The sequence below is a fragment of the Jaculus jaculus genome, chromosome 9, assembly GCF_020740685.1.
Source record: "Jaculus jaculus isolate mJacJac1 chromosome 9, mJacJac1.mat.Y.cur, whole genome shotgun sequence".
Lineage (NCBI taxonomy): Eukaryota > Metazoa > Chordata > Mammalia > Rodentia > Dipodidae > Jaculus > Jaculus jaculus.
In genome coordinates, this window is record NC_059110.1 from 89,260,025 (window position 1) to 89,274,015 (window position 13,991).

The 13,991-nt window shown below is 42.3% G+C and overlaps 1 protein-coding gene across 1 annotated transcript in view; it reads right to left on the reverse strand.

The window, feature by feature from the left end:
• Crlf3 (cytokine receptor like factor 3) overlaps positions 1-13,991 on the reverse strand; it is a 47,061-nt gene that overhangs the window by 16,463 nt on the left and 16,607 nt on the right. The window contains exons 2-5 of the mRNA XM_045158690.1: positions 13,287-13,494; positions 5,658-5,745; positions 2,367-2,544; positions 1,164-1,386 (exon numbers count right to left, since the gene is read on the reverse strand). Coding sequence (XP_045014625.1) covers positions 1,164-1,386; positions 2,367-2,544; positions 5,658-5,745; positions 13,287-13,494 — 697 coding nt within the window. The remainder of the gene's footprint in view (positions 1-1,163; positions 1,387-2,366; positions 2,545-5,657; positions 5,746-13,286; positions 13,495-13,991) is intronic.

The following is a 13,991-nucleotide window of genomic DNA, read 5'->3' on the forward strand; positions in this document are numbered from 1 at the left end:
GGACTTACCTGCTTTTAACCTCCCCACTACTGAGTTTATAGGTACCTGCTACCACCCGAGGTCACCCTGAGACTACAGAGTGAATTCCAGCTCAGCCTGAGCTAGAGCGAGGCCCCTACCTCAAAAAAATAAAAACAAGCTGGGTGTGGTGACACACACCTTTAATCCCAGCACTTTGGAGGCAGAAGTAGGAAGACTGCCATGAGTTTGAAGCCACCCTGAGACTGCATAGTGAATTCCAGGTGAGCCTGGAGTAGAGTAAGACCCTACCTTGAAAAAAACAAAACAAAACAAATAGTAATAACAAAAATTAAAATAGAAAATCAGTGAGAAACTCATCTTTCCTTCTTTCTTCATTTTTTCCCACCTTCCTTCCCTCACTCCCTTCCTTTCTAGATAGGATATCATGTAGTTCAGGCTAACCTCAAACTTGCTGTGTAGGCTGAAATGACTTTGAAATTATGATCCTCCTGCCTTCACCTCTGTAGTGAAGAGATTACAGGTATAAAAGCCACTGTGTGGGGCTGGGGGTCAATCCCAAGGCCTTGCACACGCTTGGCAAGCACACTCTAAGTGATCTACATTTCCAGCCTTTTTCTTTTCTTTTCTTTTCTTTTTAAAGAGTGACTTCAAATATATTTTATTTATTTATTTGATACAGAGAAAGAGGCAGAGAGAGATAATGGGCACACCAGGGCCTTCAGCCACTGTAAACAAACTCCAGATGTGTGTGCCCCCTTGTGCATCGGGCTTACATGGATCCTGCAGAATCGAACTAGTATGCTTTGGCTTTGCAGGCAAGTGCCTTAACCGCGAAGCCATCTCTTCAGCCCTTTTTTGTTTTTCTGAGGTAGGGTCTCACTCTGTATTCTCAGGGTAGCCTTGAACTCATTTGGCAATCCTCCTCCCTCTGCCTCCTGAGAGCTGGGATTATAGGTGTGCACCACCCCTATTTTCAATGTGTGGTTTGAGGTGATTCTATTTTTGGACTCTACATGTGATAAAACAAAATTTACATGACGTGATTTGAATATAAGACTTGTTCTATATTCTCACCAACACAGGATTTCTCCTTAGGAAAAAGGTTGCACAGTACTCTCAGCATAGAATGTAACTGTTCCTACACATCATTAAGCTTTAGGAATGAAAAGGTAACAGCATACCATGAGGCACCAGTGTGGAGTGACCTGTCTGGGGAACACTCCAAGGACTCCACTCCTGTCGGCCATCTCCTCGGGCGCAGACTCTGAACTGATAATCAACATTGGGGTCTATGTGCAATACTATAAATTCAGTTTCAGAACCTACATATACATCTTCAAAGTGATTGGAAGTACATTTACGGAACTGGAGCCTATAATCTTGGGCTGTAAAGTCATCATCCACCTATGGAGAAAGATTTTGGGAGAAAAAATCATTATGGAGAAAGAAATGGGACATTCTGAACCAAGCATATAAGCCTATATATGCATTGAAGGTGGGATCCTCTGACATCACTATTTCAATTTTCAATTTAATTTAAGGTTTTATTTTTTTTTAATTTTATTTATTTATTTGCAACACACAGAGAAAATGAGAATGGGCACACCAGATCCTAGTACCACTGCAAAAGAACTTTAGATATATGCACCACTTCATGCATTTGGCTTTTCATGGGAACTGGAGAATATCTCTTCCTCTCTGTCTCAAATAAATAAATAGGAATGGGAGAAATCCTCAGTACACTGAGAATTGGGACTGGGAAATAGTGATGAGAAACAACATCACAATAAAGAAATTTTAAAAAGTACCTTCAAGGGGTTAGGAGTGGGAAAATACTTCCCTAGCATATGTGAAACCCTGCATTTTATTCCTAATAGCATAAAACAAAAACAAAAGCAGGCTGGCGAGATGGTTCAGAGGGTAAGGTGTTTGCCTGCAGAGCCTAATGGCACAAGTTCAATTCCCTAGTAACCACACAAAGCCAGATGCACAAACTGGCAAAGAGGCCCTGACCCACCTGTTCTCTTTCTCTCTCCTTCCCCCGCCCCTCTCTTTCTGCCAGGGATTGTGGCACTCGCCTTTAATCCCAGCACTCAGGAGGCAGTGGTAGGAAGATCATTGTGAATTTGAGGACAGCCTGTGACTAATCCCAGGTCACCCTGGGCTACAGCAACCTACCTGGGAAAAACAAAAACATCAAAACCAATTGGAAGCACTACATGAGTTCATCTTCACTGTGACTTTAAAAGTATAAAACCAGAAGATTTTTGTTTGGAAAGAGAAAAAAAAAATTAAAGGTAGGTAATGAAAAAAAAAAATCTTAAAAAATCCCAAAACATGCATTTTTAATGTTGAAGCCATTTCTGGAATTTTGAGTAACATACCTTACACCATCGTACTATGATGCCTCCAGGTTTCTCTATTAATTCTTCAATTTGTACTGGGGGACGTGACGCTACTGTTCCGTGTTTAAAGATGTGGTCTTTCACTATGTTAAGAATGGAGTCATCTAACTGAGCAGACAAGCAGGGCACATCAACCAGTAAAGGCACTTCCGGTAAGCTGAGGAAACAAAGCTCCCGTGTTTCTGACACATTTAAGTTAGAGTTCAAAATACAATCACATACTACACGGACTCTGAAGTATCCAGTAAATATTGTAACAGAAATGAGACCTTGTTGTGATGTGTCTTAATATTTATGTTACACAAAGATTTTCTTCCCAAGAAAACTGGAAGCTGGACATGGTCACACATGCCTCCCAGCATCTGAAGTCAGAGGTAAAAGGATCGATCACTAGCTAGAGGTCTGCATGAGCTATAAATACATAACAAGACTTTGTCTTAATAAAAAAGAAATAAATTTTTTTTAAAAAGGAGGGGCTGGAGAGACGGCTTAGCGGTTAAGACATTTGTCTGTGAAGCCAAAGGACCTAGGTTCAATTCCCCAGGACCCACCCCAGCTGCACAAGGGGCACATGTGTCTGAATTTCACTTGCTATGGCTAGAGACCATTCTCTCTGTCTTTCCCCCTCTCTCTCTGCTTGCAAAAAAAAAAAAAAAAAAAAAGCCAGGCATGGTGGAACATGTCTTTAGTCCCAGCACTCAGGAGGCTGAGGTAGGAGGATCACTGTGAGTTCAAGCCCACCCTGAGACTACACAGTAAATTCAAGGTCAGCCTGGTCTAGAGCAAGACCCTACCTTAAAAAAAAAAAAAAAAAAAAAAGCCAGGCGTGGTAGTACACACCTTTAATCCCAGCATTCAGGAGGCAGAGGTAGGAGGATCACCCTCAGTTCGAGGCCACCCTGACACTATACTACATAGTGAATTCCACGTAAGCTTGAGCTAGAGTGAGACCCTACCTTGAAAATCCAAACAAAAAAATAAAGAAGGGGTTGGAGGGCAGATGGCCTAGATTCAATTCCCCAGTACCCACACCTACATAAAGCCAGAAGCACAAAGTAGTGCATGCATCTGGATTTGTTTATGCCAGCAAGAAGTCCTGGTACATCCTCACTCTCTCTCCTTGCAAACAAATAAATATAAATAAATTATTATTTATTATTATTATTATTATTATTATTATTATTATGTGGGTTTTCGAGGAAGGGTTTCACTCAGGCCCAGGAATTCACTATGTAGTCTCAGGGTGGCCTCAAGCATGCAACACCACGCCCACTCAAAATAAATTTTGTTTGTTTGTTTGTTTTTGCTTTTTGAGGTTGGGTATCACTCTAGCCCAGGCTGATCTGGAATTCACTATGGAGTCTCATGGTGGCCTCAAACTCACAGCAATCCTCTTATCTCTGCTTCCTGAGTGCTGGGATTAATGGCATGTGCCATCATGCCTGGCTCATAAATAAATTATTATTTTTTTTTTTTAGTTTTTTTTTTAATTTTTATTAACATTTTCCATGATTATAAAATATATCCCATGGTAATTCCCTCCCTCCCCACCCCCACACTTTCCCATTTGAAATTCCATTCTCCATCATATTACCTCCCCGTTACAATCATTGTAATTACATATATACAATATCAACCTATTAAGTATCCTCCTTCCTTCCTTTCTCCACCCTTTATGTCTCCTTTTCAACTTACAAATTATTTTTTAAGAGGACAAAATTGACTAGATTCTCCTTTATTTTAATTTTTTTTTGTTGTTTATTTATTTGAGAGTGACAGAGAGAGAAAGGCAGACAGAGAGAGAGAGAGAGAATGGGCGCACCACGGCCTCCAGCCACTGCAAACGAACTCCAGATGCATATGCCCCCTTATGCATCTGGCTAACATGGGTCCTGGGGAATCCAGCCTCGAATTGGGTTCCTTAGGCTTCACAGGCAAGCACTTAACTGCTAAGCCATCTCTCCAGCCCTTTTTATGTTGTTTTTTTTTTTAAATATTTTTTTCGTTTATTTTTTATTTATTTGAGAGCAACAGACAGAGAGAGAAAGAGGCAAATAGATAGAGAACGGGTGCACAAGGGCCTCCAGTGACTAGAAACAAACTCCAGACGCGCGCACCCCCTTGTGCATCTGGCTGATGTGGGACCTGGGAAATCGAGCCTCGAACCAGGATCCTAGGCTTCACAGGCAAGCGCTTAATCGCTAAGCCATCTCTCCAGCTCCCTTTTTTTGGTTTTTTGAGGTAGTGTCTCTCTCTAGCCCAGGCTGACCTGGAACTCACTATGTAGTCCCAGGGTGGCCTCACAGGCAAGTGTTTAACCACTAAGCCATCTCTCCAGCCCAGAACTTTTTAAATGTAATAATTCTATTGGGCTGGGATGTAACTCAGTTGGCAGAGTGCTTGCCTAGCATGCACGAATCCTTGGTGTTTGATCCCCAGCATTGAAGGAAAATAGGTGGGTTGTTGCATACCTGTGATTCCAGCACAAAAGTGGACGTAAAAGACTGAAGTTCAGTATCTTTTATATGATAAAATTGAGAAAGAGCCATAATAATGCCGTGCCAAACATATTACCCTATTAGCAATAACTGTAAAACTTCAAAAAAATTCTCTATCTGGGCTGGATGGATGGTTTAGCGGTTAAGGTGTTTGCTTGTAAAGCCAAAGGACCCAGGTTCAATTCCCCAGGACCCACATTAGCCAGATGGACAGGGGGGCGCATGTATTTGGAGTTTGTTTGCAGTGGCTAGAGGCCCTGACGTGCCCATTCTCTCCCTCCCTTTTTCTCTGTCAAAGAAATAAAAAATAAAATATTTTTTAAAAACTCTCTTTCTTAATCAAACTCTTTAACAGGGAAAAAAACCTTTTTTTTTGAAATTGACAACTTCATTATTAAAGACAATATTCCCTCCCCCACCAGGAAAACAAACTTTAAAATGCTTAAAAGCAAGCCCAAAAGGCATTAACTCAGACTGGAGAGATGGCTTTAGGTACTTGCCTGCAAAGCCTAAGGACCCAGTTCAACTCCCCAGCACCCATGTAAGCCTGATGCACAAGATGGCACATGTGTCTGTAGTTTGTTTATAGTGGCTAGAGGCCCTGGCATGCCCATTCACTTTCTCTATCTGCCTCTCTCTCTCTCTCAAATAAATAAACTTTTCTTTTTTGGTTTTTCAAGGTAGGATCTCACTCTAGCCTAAGATGACCTGGAATTAACTCTGTATTCTCAGGGAATAAACATTTCTTTTAAAAAAGCATTAACTCCTTTACCTGTCCAACTGAATGTGTGAGGCCTTTTTGGTAAAATTCCATAGTTTCTCATTCTGCTCTTCCATACCACCAAGAATTGCGATCTCACCTACAATCAGGATAAGAAATTAGCATAAACAAAAACAGTCACATCAGGGCTGGAGAGATAGCTTAGCAGTTAAGGTACTCATCTGCAAAACCTGGAGACCCAGTTTTAATTCCCCAGTAGCCACATAAGCACAAGGTGGTGCATGGGTCTGGAAATTGTTTGCAGTGGCTAGAGGCCCTGGTGCACCCATTCCCTTTCTTTCTCTCTCTCTTTTTCTCTCTCAAATAAATAAATAAATAAACAGCAGTCACATCATAAAGTAACCAACACAAATCATGTCTACTGGTTTTTTTCTGGGGGGGGGGGAGGTGTCTCCCAAAACATCTAAATGATATTACAAATTCCCAAAGGTAAAAGTAGAAACCACTTGGTAAACCAAGAGCAAAAAGTATCAACAATGACATTTTGCCAGAGTAAGATTCTCCTCTACACAAGCATTTCTGGCTTGAAAACCACTTTTACACAAAACAGAAGCCCCAGCGATGTCTTCATCCTTCCTAGAGCATCTGTATCAATTCTTTTTTGTTGTTTTTGTTGGAGACAGAATCTCCCTATGTAGCAGTGGCTAGGCTAGAGTTCACTATGTAGAGCTACTAGGCTAATCTATCTGAAACTCAGAAAGATCATCTGTTTCTACCTCCTGTGTACTGGGATTACAACAGGTGAGAGCCACCACGCTGAGCTCCTCTTATTCTATTCATAAGAACAAAATAGTATGCCAGCTGTGGTGGTGATACTTATGATACCAGCACTTGGAAGGCTGAGGCAGGAGGATTGCCTCAAGTTTAAGGCAAGCCTGTACTAAATGAGAACCTGTTTCAAAAAAACTTTTTAGAGCTGGGTAGCGCACGCCTTTCATCCCAGCAATCGGGAGGCAGAGGTAGGAGGATCGCTGTGAGTTCAAGGCCACCCTGAGACTACCTAGTGAATTCCAAGGCCAGCCGGGGCTACAGTGAGACCATACCTAGAAAAACCAAAAAAGAAAAAAAAAAAAAAAAGAAAAGAAAAGAAAAAGAAAAAACACTTTTTAGGGCTGGAGAAATGGCTTAGTGATTAAGGCACTTTCCTGCAAAGGCAAAGGACCCAGGTTCAATTCTCCAGGACACATGTAAGCTAGATGCACAAGCGGATGCCTGCATCTGGAGTTCATTTACAGTGGCTGGAGTCGTGCCTATTCTCTCTCTCTCCCTGCCTATTTCTCTTTCTCTGAAATAAATAAATAATTTTTTTTTGAAGGCTTTTAAAAAATATGTTTTTACTTGTTTGAAAAGGGGAGGGAGCATACCAGAGCCTCCTGCCACTACAAATGAACTCTAGATGCAGGCACCACTTTGTGTTATGTGGGTGCTGGGGAATTGAACCTGAGTCTGTTAGGCTTTGCAGGCAAGTGCCTTAACCACTGAGATATCTCTCCAGACCCCCAAAAGGGCTTTTTGTCTGATATCCTCGTGAAGCTGCAGCAGTCACTGTGGATCTTCGACCTTTGCCGTGCTACCCAAGGATGACAAGAAGAAGAAAGACTCTGGAAAGTCAGCTAAGAAAGACAAAGACCCGGTAAACCAGTCTGGGGCAAGGACAAAAAGAAGAAGTGGTCCAAGGGCTGGAGAGATGGCTTAGCGATTAAGCACTTGCCCGATTCCCCAGGACCCACGTTAGACAGGTGCACAAGGGGGCACATGTATCTGGAATTCGTTTGCAGTAGCTGGAGGCCCTGGTGCACCCATTCTTGCTCTCTCTCTGCCTCTTCCTCTGTCACTTTCAATAAATAAAATAAAAATAAACAAAAAATATATAAAAAGAAGAAGTGATCCAAAGGCAAAGTTCGGGACAAGCTCAACCACCTGGTAATGTTTGGCAAAGCTACTTACAACAAACTCTGTAACGAAGACCTCAACTGTGGTCTCTGAGAGACTGAAGATTTGAGTTTTCTGGCCAGGACAGCCCTTCAGGAGCTCCTTAGTAAAGGCCTTACAGAACTGGTTTCAAAGAACAGAGCTCGAGTAATTTACACCAGAAACGCTAAGGGTGAAGAAATACTAAGCTGCTGGTGAAGATGCATGAACAGGTTCAAACTTACTTTACATTTAGAAAAATAAAATTTTATGAAGTCAAAAGTGGGTGACTAAGAAGATAGCTAAGCTGTTAAAAACACTTGTTTGCACAGTCTGCCAGCCTGGGTTTGATTCTGCAATACCTACATAAAGCCAGACACAAACTGCAGCAAGAGTCAGGAGTTTGTTTGCAGCCCTAATCTGCCCATCGTTCTAGGCTCCAGGCTGACCTTGAACTTAAAAAAATTCTCTCACTTCAGCTTCCAGAATGTGGGACTACTTGGCCTGTATCACAATGTCCAGCAATAAAAATACTGTTTAATATTTACTGTTTTTTAATTTTTATTTATTTATTTATTTGAGAGCAACAGACACAGAGAGAAAGACAGATAGAGGGAGAGAGAGAGAATGGGCGTGCCAGGGCTTCCAGCCTCTGCAAACGAACTCCAGACACTTGCACCCCCTTGTGCATCTGGCCAACGTGGGACCTGGGGAACTGAGCCTCGAACCGGGGTCCTTAGGCTTCACAGGCAAGCGCTTAACCGCTAAGCCATCTCTCCAGCCCAATATTTAATTTTCTTAAAAATTATTTGAGAGAGAAATTGGGGGTGGCAGATAGAGAAAGAGAGAATGGGTATACCAGGGCCTCTAGCCAATAAAATGAAATCCAGATGCATGTGCCACTTTGTGCATTCTGCTTTATGTTGGGTACTAGGGAATGGAACCTAGTTCTTTGGCTTGATGGGTAAGTGCCATAACCATTAAGCCCTCTCTCCAGGGTGGCCTTGAACTCATGGCAATCCTCCTACCACTACCTCCCAAGTGCTGGGATTAAAGGCGTGTGCCAGTATGACTAGCTCCTAAAAATATCTTTTCAAAAAACAAAAAGATACAGTCAGAGCTGGGCATGATGGCACATGCCCTGGATCCCAGCACTGGGGAGGCAGAGGTAGAGATAAGAGAATCACTGTGAGTTTAAGGCCACCCTGAGACTGCATAATGAATTCCAGGTCAGCCTGGGCTACAGTGAGACCCTCCCTCAAAAAAACAAAACAAAATAAAACAAAAAGATACAATCAGATTTCACAGAAAGCACGTCATACATTAGGTCAAAAATTATTCGTTCAACAGAACAATAAAAAGGAAATGCTATAGAGAGGTTATAAAAATAAACAGCTTCTATATCCGTCACAATGTTGAGGGATAGGCCAAATGTGGCTTCATCTGTGAATGCATCCTGGATTAACTGCAAAGCAAATGACCTTCTTCACCAAAAGAAAAGGACAAATTCAAATTTGCCTCAAAATCTTCATCTCTGGGGAGGCAAAGGCAGGAAGATCAGGAATTCAAAGTCATCCCAAGCTACATTGCAAGGTCAAGCCAGCAAGCATGGGAATCATGAGACCCTGACCTTAAAACACACACACACACACACACACACACACACACACACAAAGATGATGAAGAAAAGAAAGAGAAACCTCAACGTCCTATAAATATATTTTTATCCAATGGGTAGATGGAGGAAAAATTTCAAATTAAAAATATTTCTGAGGCACACAAAAACAATTTTGAAGCATCAAGTGCTGAAGCAAACAATTATGTGCCAAAAATGAAAACACAGTCCTCAGGGTGACGGGCACACACTCTTGACCCCTGCTGACCTGCTTCTGGGTTTGTTTCCAAATGTAAAGCCTCCAGGGAGAGATATTGTGTAGACTTGATAAAAAGAATTTTCTCAAAGGCACTATTATGGTCAGGGAAAAATAAACACTTCTCACTGAAGATTATAATGAGCATGTAAAGATAACATTAACATCACATTCTAAGTGGGACCAAAAAGGGGATTGACTACCAACTGGATTTACAGACTTGTGAGTGACCCACACATCTTCTTCCCTTAGGCAGCTCACTGCACTCACTCTCTGTAATGCGTGAAATTCAGTTGTCATGTATGGCTCCTTTTTCACCAACTTTTTTTTTCTCCCTGAGATAGGGTTCCACTCTAGCCAGTCTTGGAGTGGCCTCAAACTCATGGTGATCCTCCTACCTCTGCCTCCTGAGTGTTGGAATGAAAGGCATGTGCCACCATGCCTGGCTATTTTGCTTTTTTTGTTGTTTGTTTTTCTTTCTTCTGCTTTACATATATGTTATTTACTTATTTATTTGAGAGGTAAAGAGGCAGAGAGACACAGAGAATTGGTGCGTCAGGGCCTCCAGCCACTGTAAACAAACTCCAGATGCATGCACCACTTTGTGCATCTGGCTTACGTGGGACCGGGAGTGTGACACTGGGAACCTTTGGCTTTGCAGGCAAACACCTTAATCGCTAAGCCATCTCTCCAGGTCTGTGTGTTTTTCAAGGTAGGCTCTCACTCTGGGCCAGGCTGACCTGGAATTCACACTGTAGTCTCAGGCTGGCCTCGAACTCATGGCGATCCCTCCTATCTCTGCCTCCCCAGTGCTATGAGGCCAACCTGAGACTACATAGTGAATTCCAGGTCAGCCTGAGCTAGAGTGAAACCCCACTTCGGAAAAAAAAAAAAAAAAAAAACAGAAGATGGGGCTTTCATCCTCTCCTCTCTTCTCATGGGCAGAAGCACTTAATACTCTGTCCTCTTAACCTAATAAAGATTCTCTAAACTTAAACAACATTGCCGGGTGCAGTGGCACACACCTCTAATCCCAGTATTTGCGAGGCAGAGGTAGGGGGATCGCAGTGAGGCCTTCCTGAGAATACAGTGTGAATTCCAGGTCAGCCTGGCCCAGAGTGAGATGCTACCTCAAAAACAAAAACAAAAAAACCAACAACAAAAAAAAACAAAAAACAAAAACAAAAACAAAAACAAAAACTGGGGCTGCAGAGATGGCTTAGCGCTTACGGCTTGCCTGTAAAGCCAAAGGACCCAGGTTCAACTCCCCAGGACCAACATAAAGCCAAATCAACAAGATGATGCATGCATCTAGAATTTGTTGGCAGTAGCTAGAGGCCTGGGTATGCCCATTATGTCTGCTTGACTCTCTGTCTCTCTCTCTCTCTTTTTTTTTTTTTTGGTTTTTCAAGATAGGGTCTTATTCTAGCTCAGGCTGGCCTGGAATTCAGTATGTAGTCTCAAGCTGGCCTCAAACTCAAGGCAATCCTCCTACCTCTGCATTCTGAGTGCTGGGATTAAAGGTGTGTGCTACCACATCCAGCAGGGTTTTTTTTTTTTTTTGGATTTTCGAGGCAGAGTCACACTCTGGCCCAAGCTGACCTGGAATTAACTATGTAGCCTCAGGGTGGCCTCAAACTCACGGTGATCCTCCTATTTCTGCTTCCTGAGTGCTGGAATTAAAGGTGTGCACCACCAAGCCTGGCCTTTTTCTTTTTTTCAAGAGAAAAAGGCAGAGAGAGAGAATGGGCATGCCCTGTAGGGTCTTCAGGAGCTGTAAATGAACTCCAGACACATGTGCCCCCTGTGGCCCATTGTGACATTGCATGCTTGCATCTGTGCGTCTGCCTATGTGGGAGCTGGAGATTCGAACTTAAGTTCCTAGGTTTCACAGGCAAGCACCTTAACCACTAAGCCATCTCTCCAGCCATTTTTATTTTGAGAGAGGGAGAAAGAGGCAGAAAAGAAAGCCATAATCTCTCTCTCTATATATATATATGTGTGTGTGTAGTCATATATATATATATATATATATATATATATATATATATATATCTGACTTTTCACTCTATCAAATAAATAAATGTTTTTAAATAACAATAATTGGGGCTGGAGAGATGGCTTAGTGGTTAAGGCGCTTGCCTACAAAGCCAAAGGATACAGATTTGATTCCCTAGGACCCACATAAGCCAGATACACAAGGTGGCACATTTATGTGGAGTTTGTGTGCAGTGGTTGGAGGTCTCGGTGTTCCCATTGTCTCTCAAATAAATAATTTTTTTAAAAATTGGGGCTGGGCAGAAAGCCAAGCGCCACATGTTCTCTCTCATATGTGGATACTAGCTACAGATGATTGGGCTTCTGCGTGAGAATGGAAATACTTAGTAGCAGAGGCCAGTAAGTTAAAAGAGACATAAAGGGAAGAGAAAGGAAGGGAGGAGGATACTTAATAGGTTGATATTCTATATATGTAAGTACAATGATTGTGATGGGGAGGTAATAAGATGGAGAATGGAATTTCAAAGGAGAAATTGTGGGGGGGGAGGGAATTAACATGGGATTTTTTTTTTATATAATCATGGAAAATGCTAATAAAAAAATAAAAATAAAAAATTTAAAAATAAAATTATAAAAAAAAAGTTGGGGCTGGGGAGATGGCTTAGCGGTTAAGCACTTGCCTGTGAAGCCTAAGGACCTAGATTCGAGGCTCAATTACCCAGGACCTGCGTAAGCCAGATGTACAAGGGGGAGCGCATGCATCTGGAGTTCGTTTGTAGTGGCTGGAGGCCCTGATGCGCCCATTCTCTCTTTATCTATCTGCCTCTTTTTCTCTCTGTCACTCTCAAATAAATAATTAATTTAAAAAAATTATAGCAAGGTGTGATGGCACAAGCCTTTAATAATTCCAGCACTTGGGAGCCAGAGATAGGCGGACTGCCATGAGTTCAAAGCCAGCCAGTGACTACAGAGTTCCAGGTCAGCCTGGGCTAGAGTAAGACCATATCTTGAAAAAAAGAAAAGAAAATTTTAGCTGGGTGTGGTGGCGCACGCCTTTAATCCCAGCTCTCAGGTTCAGAGGTAGGATGATCACTGAGAGTTTCAGAACTCAAGGCCACTCTGAGACTACATAGTAAATTCCAGGTCAGCCTGAGCCGGAGTGAAAACCTACCTAAAAAAAGAAAAATGGTTTTTGAGGACAGGGCTGGGGACTTGGCTCTGTGGCTCAAGCCAACCAGCCCAGGTTTGATTCCTAAGCACATATGATAAACCAGATGCACTAAATAGACATTTCTGGGGTTTGTCTGCAGTGGCAAGAGGCCCCAATGGCTCCATACACATTCTCTCTTTCTCTCACAAATAAGTGAACCAATGAAAATAAAGAATTGAAGATAAAATGGAATATTCTCAGTATTAAAAGTATAACATATGGCTGGAGAGATGACTTAGTGGTTAAGATGTTTGCCTGCAAAGCCAAAGAATCCAGGTCTGATTCCCCAGGACCCATGTAAGCCAGATGTATAAGGTAGTGCATGTTTCTATAGTTTGTTTGCAGTGGCTGAAGGCCCTGGAGTGACCATTCTCTCTCTCTCTCTACCTGCCTATTTTTCCTCTCTCAAATTAAGTAAATAAAGATAAGCTTTAAAAAAGTATCACGTATAGCCCCCTCAAACACAAACAAGTAGTGAAGTAGATGCTATAATTGTTGAACTACATGAGACAAATCATTTACTATTTCAAGGCAGGAACATCCCAGGTACCCCACAGATGGCAAGGATCTTGGTGGTATCCTAAGTGTGAAGGTGAGTGAGCAGCATTTAACAGCACCTTGAACACCTACCTTCTCTGACCAGGTCCTCTGCAGTGTGGACTCCATGCTCTATGAGCTTCTGGCAGTCATCTAGCGGCTTAACGGTCTCTTGTTCAATCGTGTCTACCTCTTGCAGAAGAGTCACCAATCGCTCATCCAGGAGCTTCCCAAGGGTTCCTTTTAAATCACTAAAATGCTGTCTGAGGACATCTCTTGTGAGTGATGCACTCTCTTTGATCTAAAAAGAAGTAACACAAAAACTCAAATTTAGAATCACTAGTAAAAGTTACATCACAGACATATTTATATATGTCACATGACCATCAACTTACACTCATCAAAATTTTATGTGTTTGGGTTGGGGAACTGAACCCAGGGCCCGCCACATGCTAGGCAAGCACTCTATCACTAGGCTGCATTCCACAGCCATTTCATTATTTAATGCCCAGGGTCGATTTCCCAGTACCCAAGTAATGTCAAAGTGGTACATGTGTCTGGAGCTCATTTGCTGTAGCTAGAGACCTTGGCACTCCCATTCTCTCTCTCACTCACTCAATCTTTGCATCTGCAAGCCTGGAAACATGGGACCTGGCACCACCAAGCCTGGCTCAAATAATTTTTTTTGGTTTTGTTTTGTTTCTTTGAGGTAGGGTCACACTCTAGCCCAAACTCACCTGGAATTCACTATGTAGTCTCAGGGTGGCCTTGAACTCATGACAATCCTCCAACCTCTGC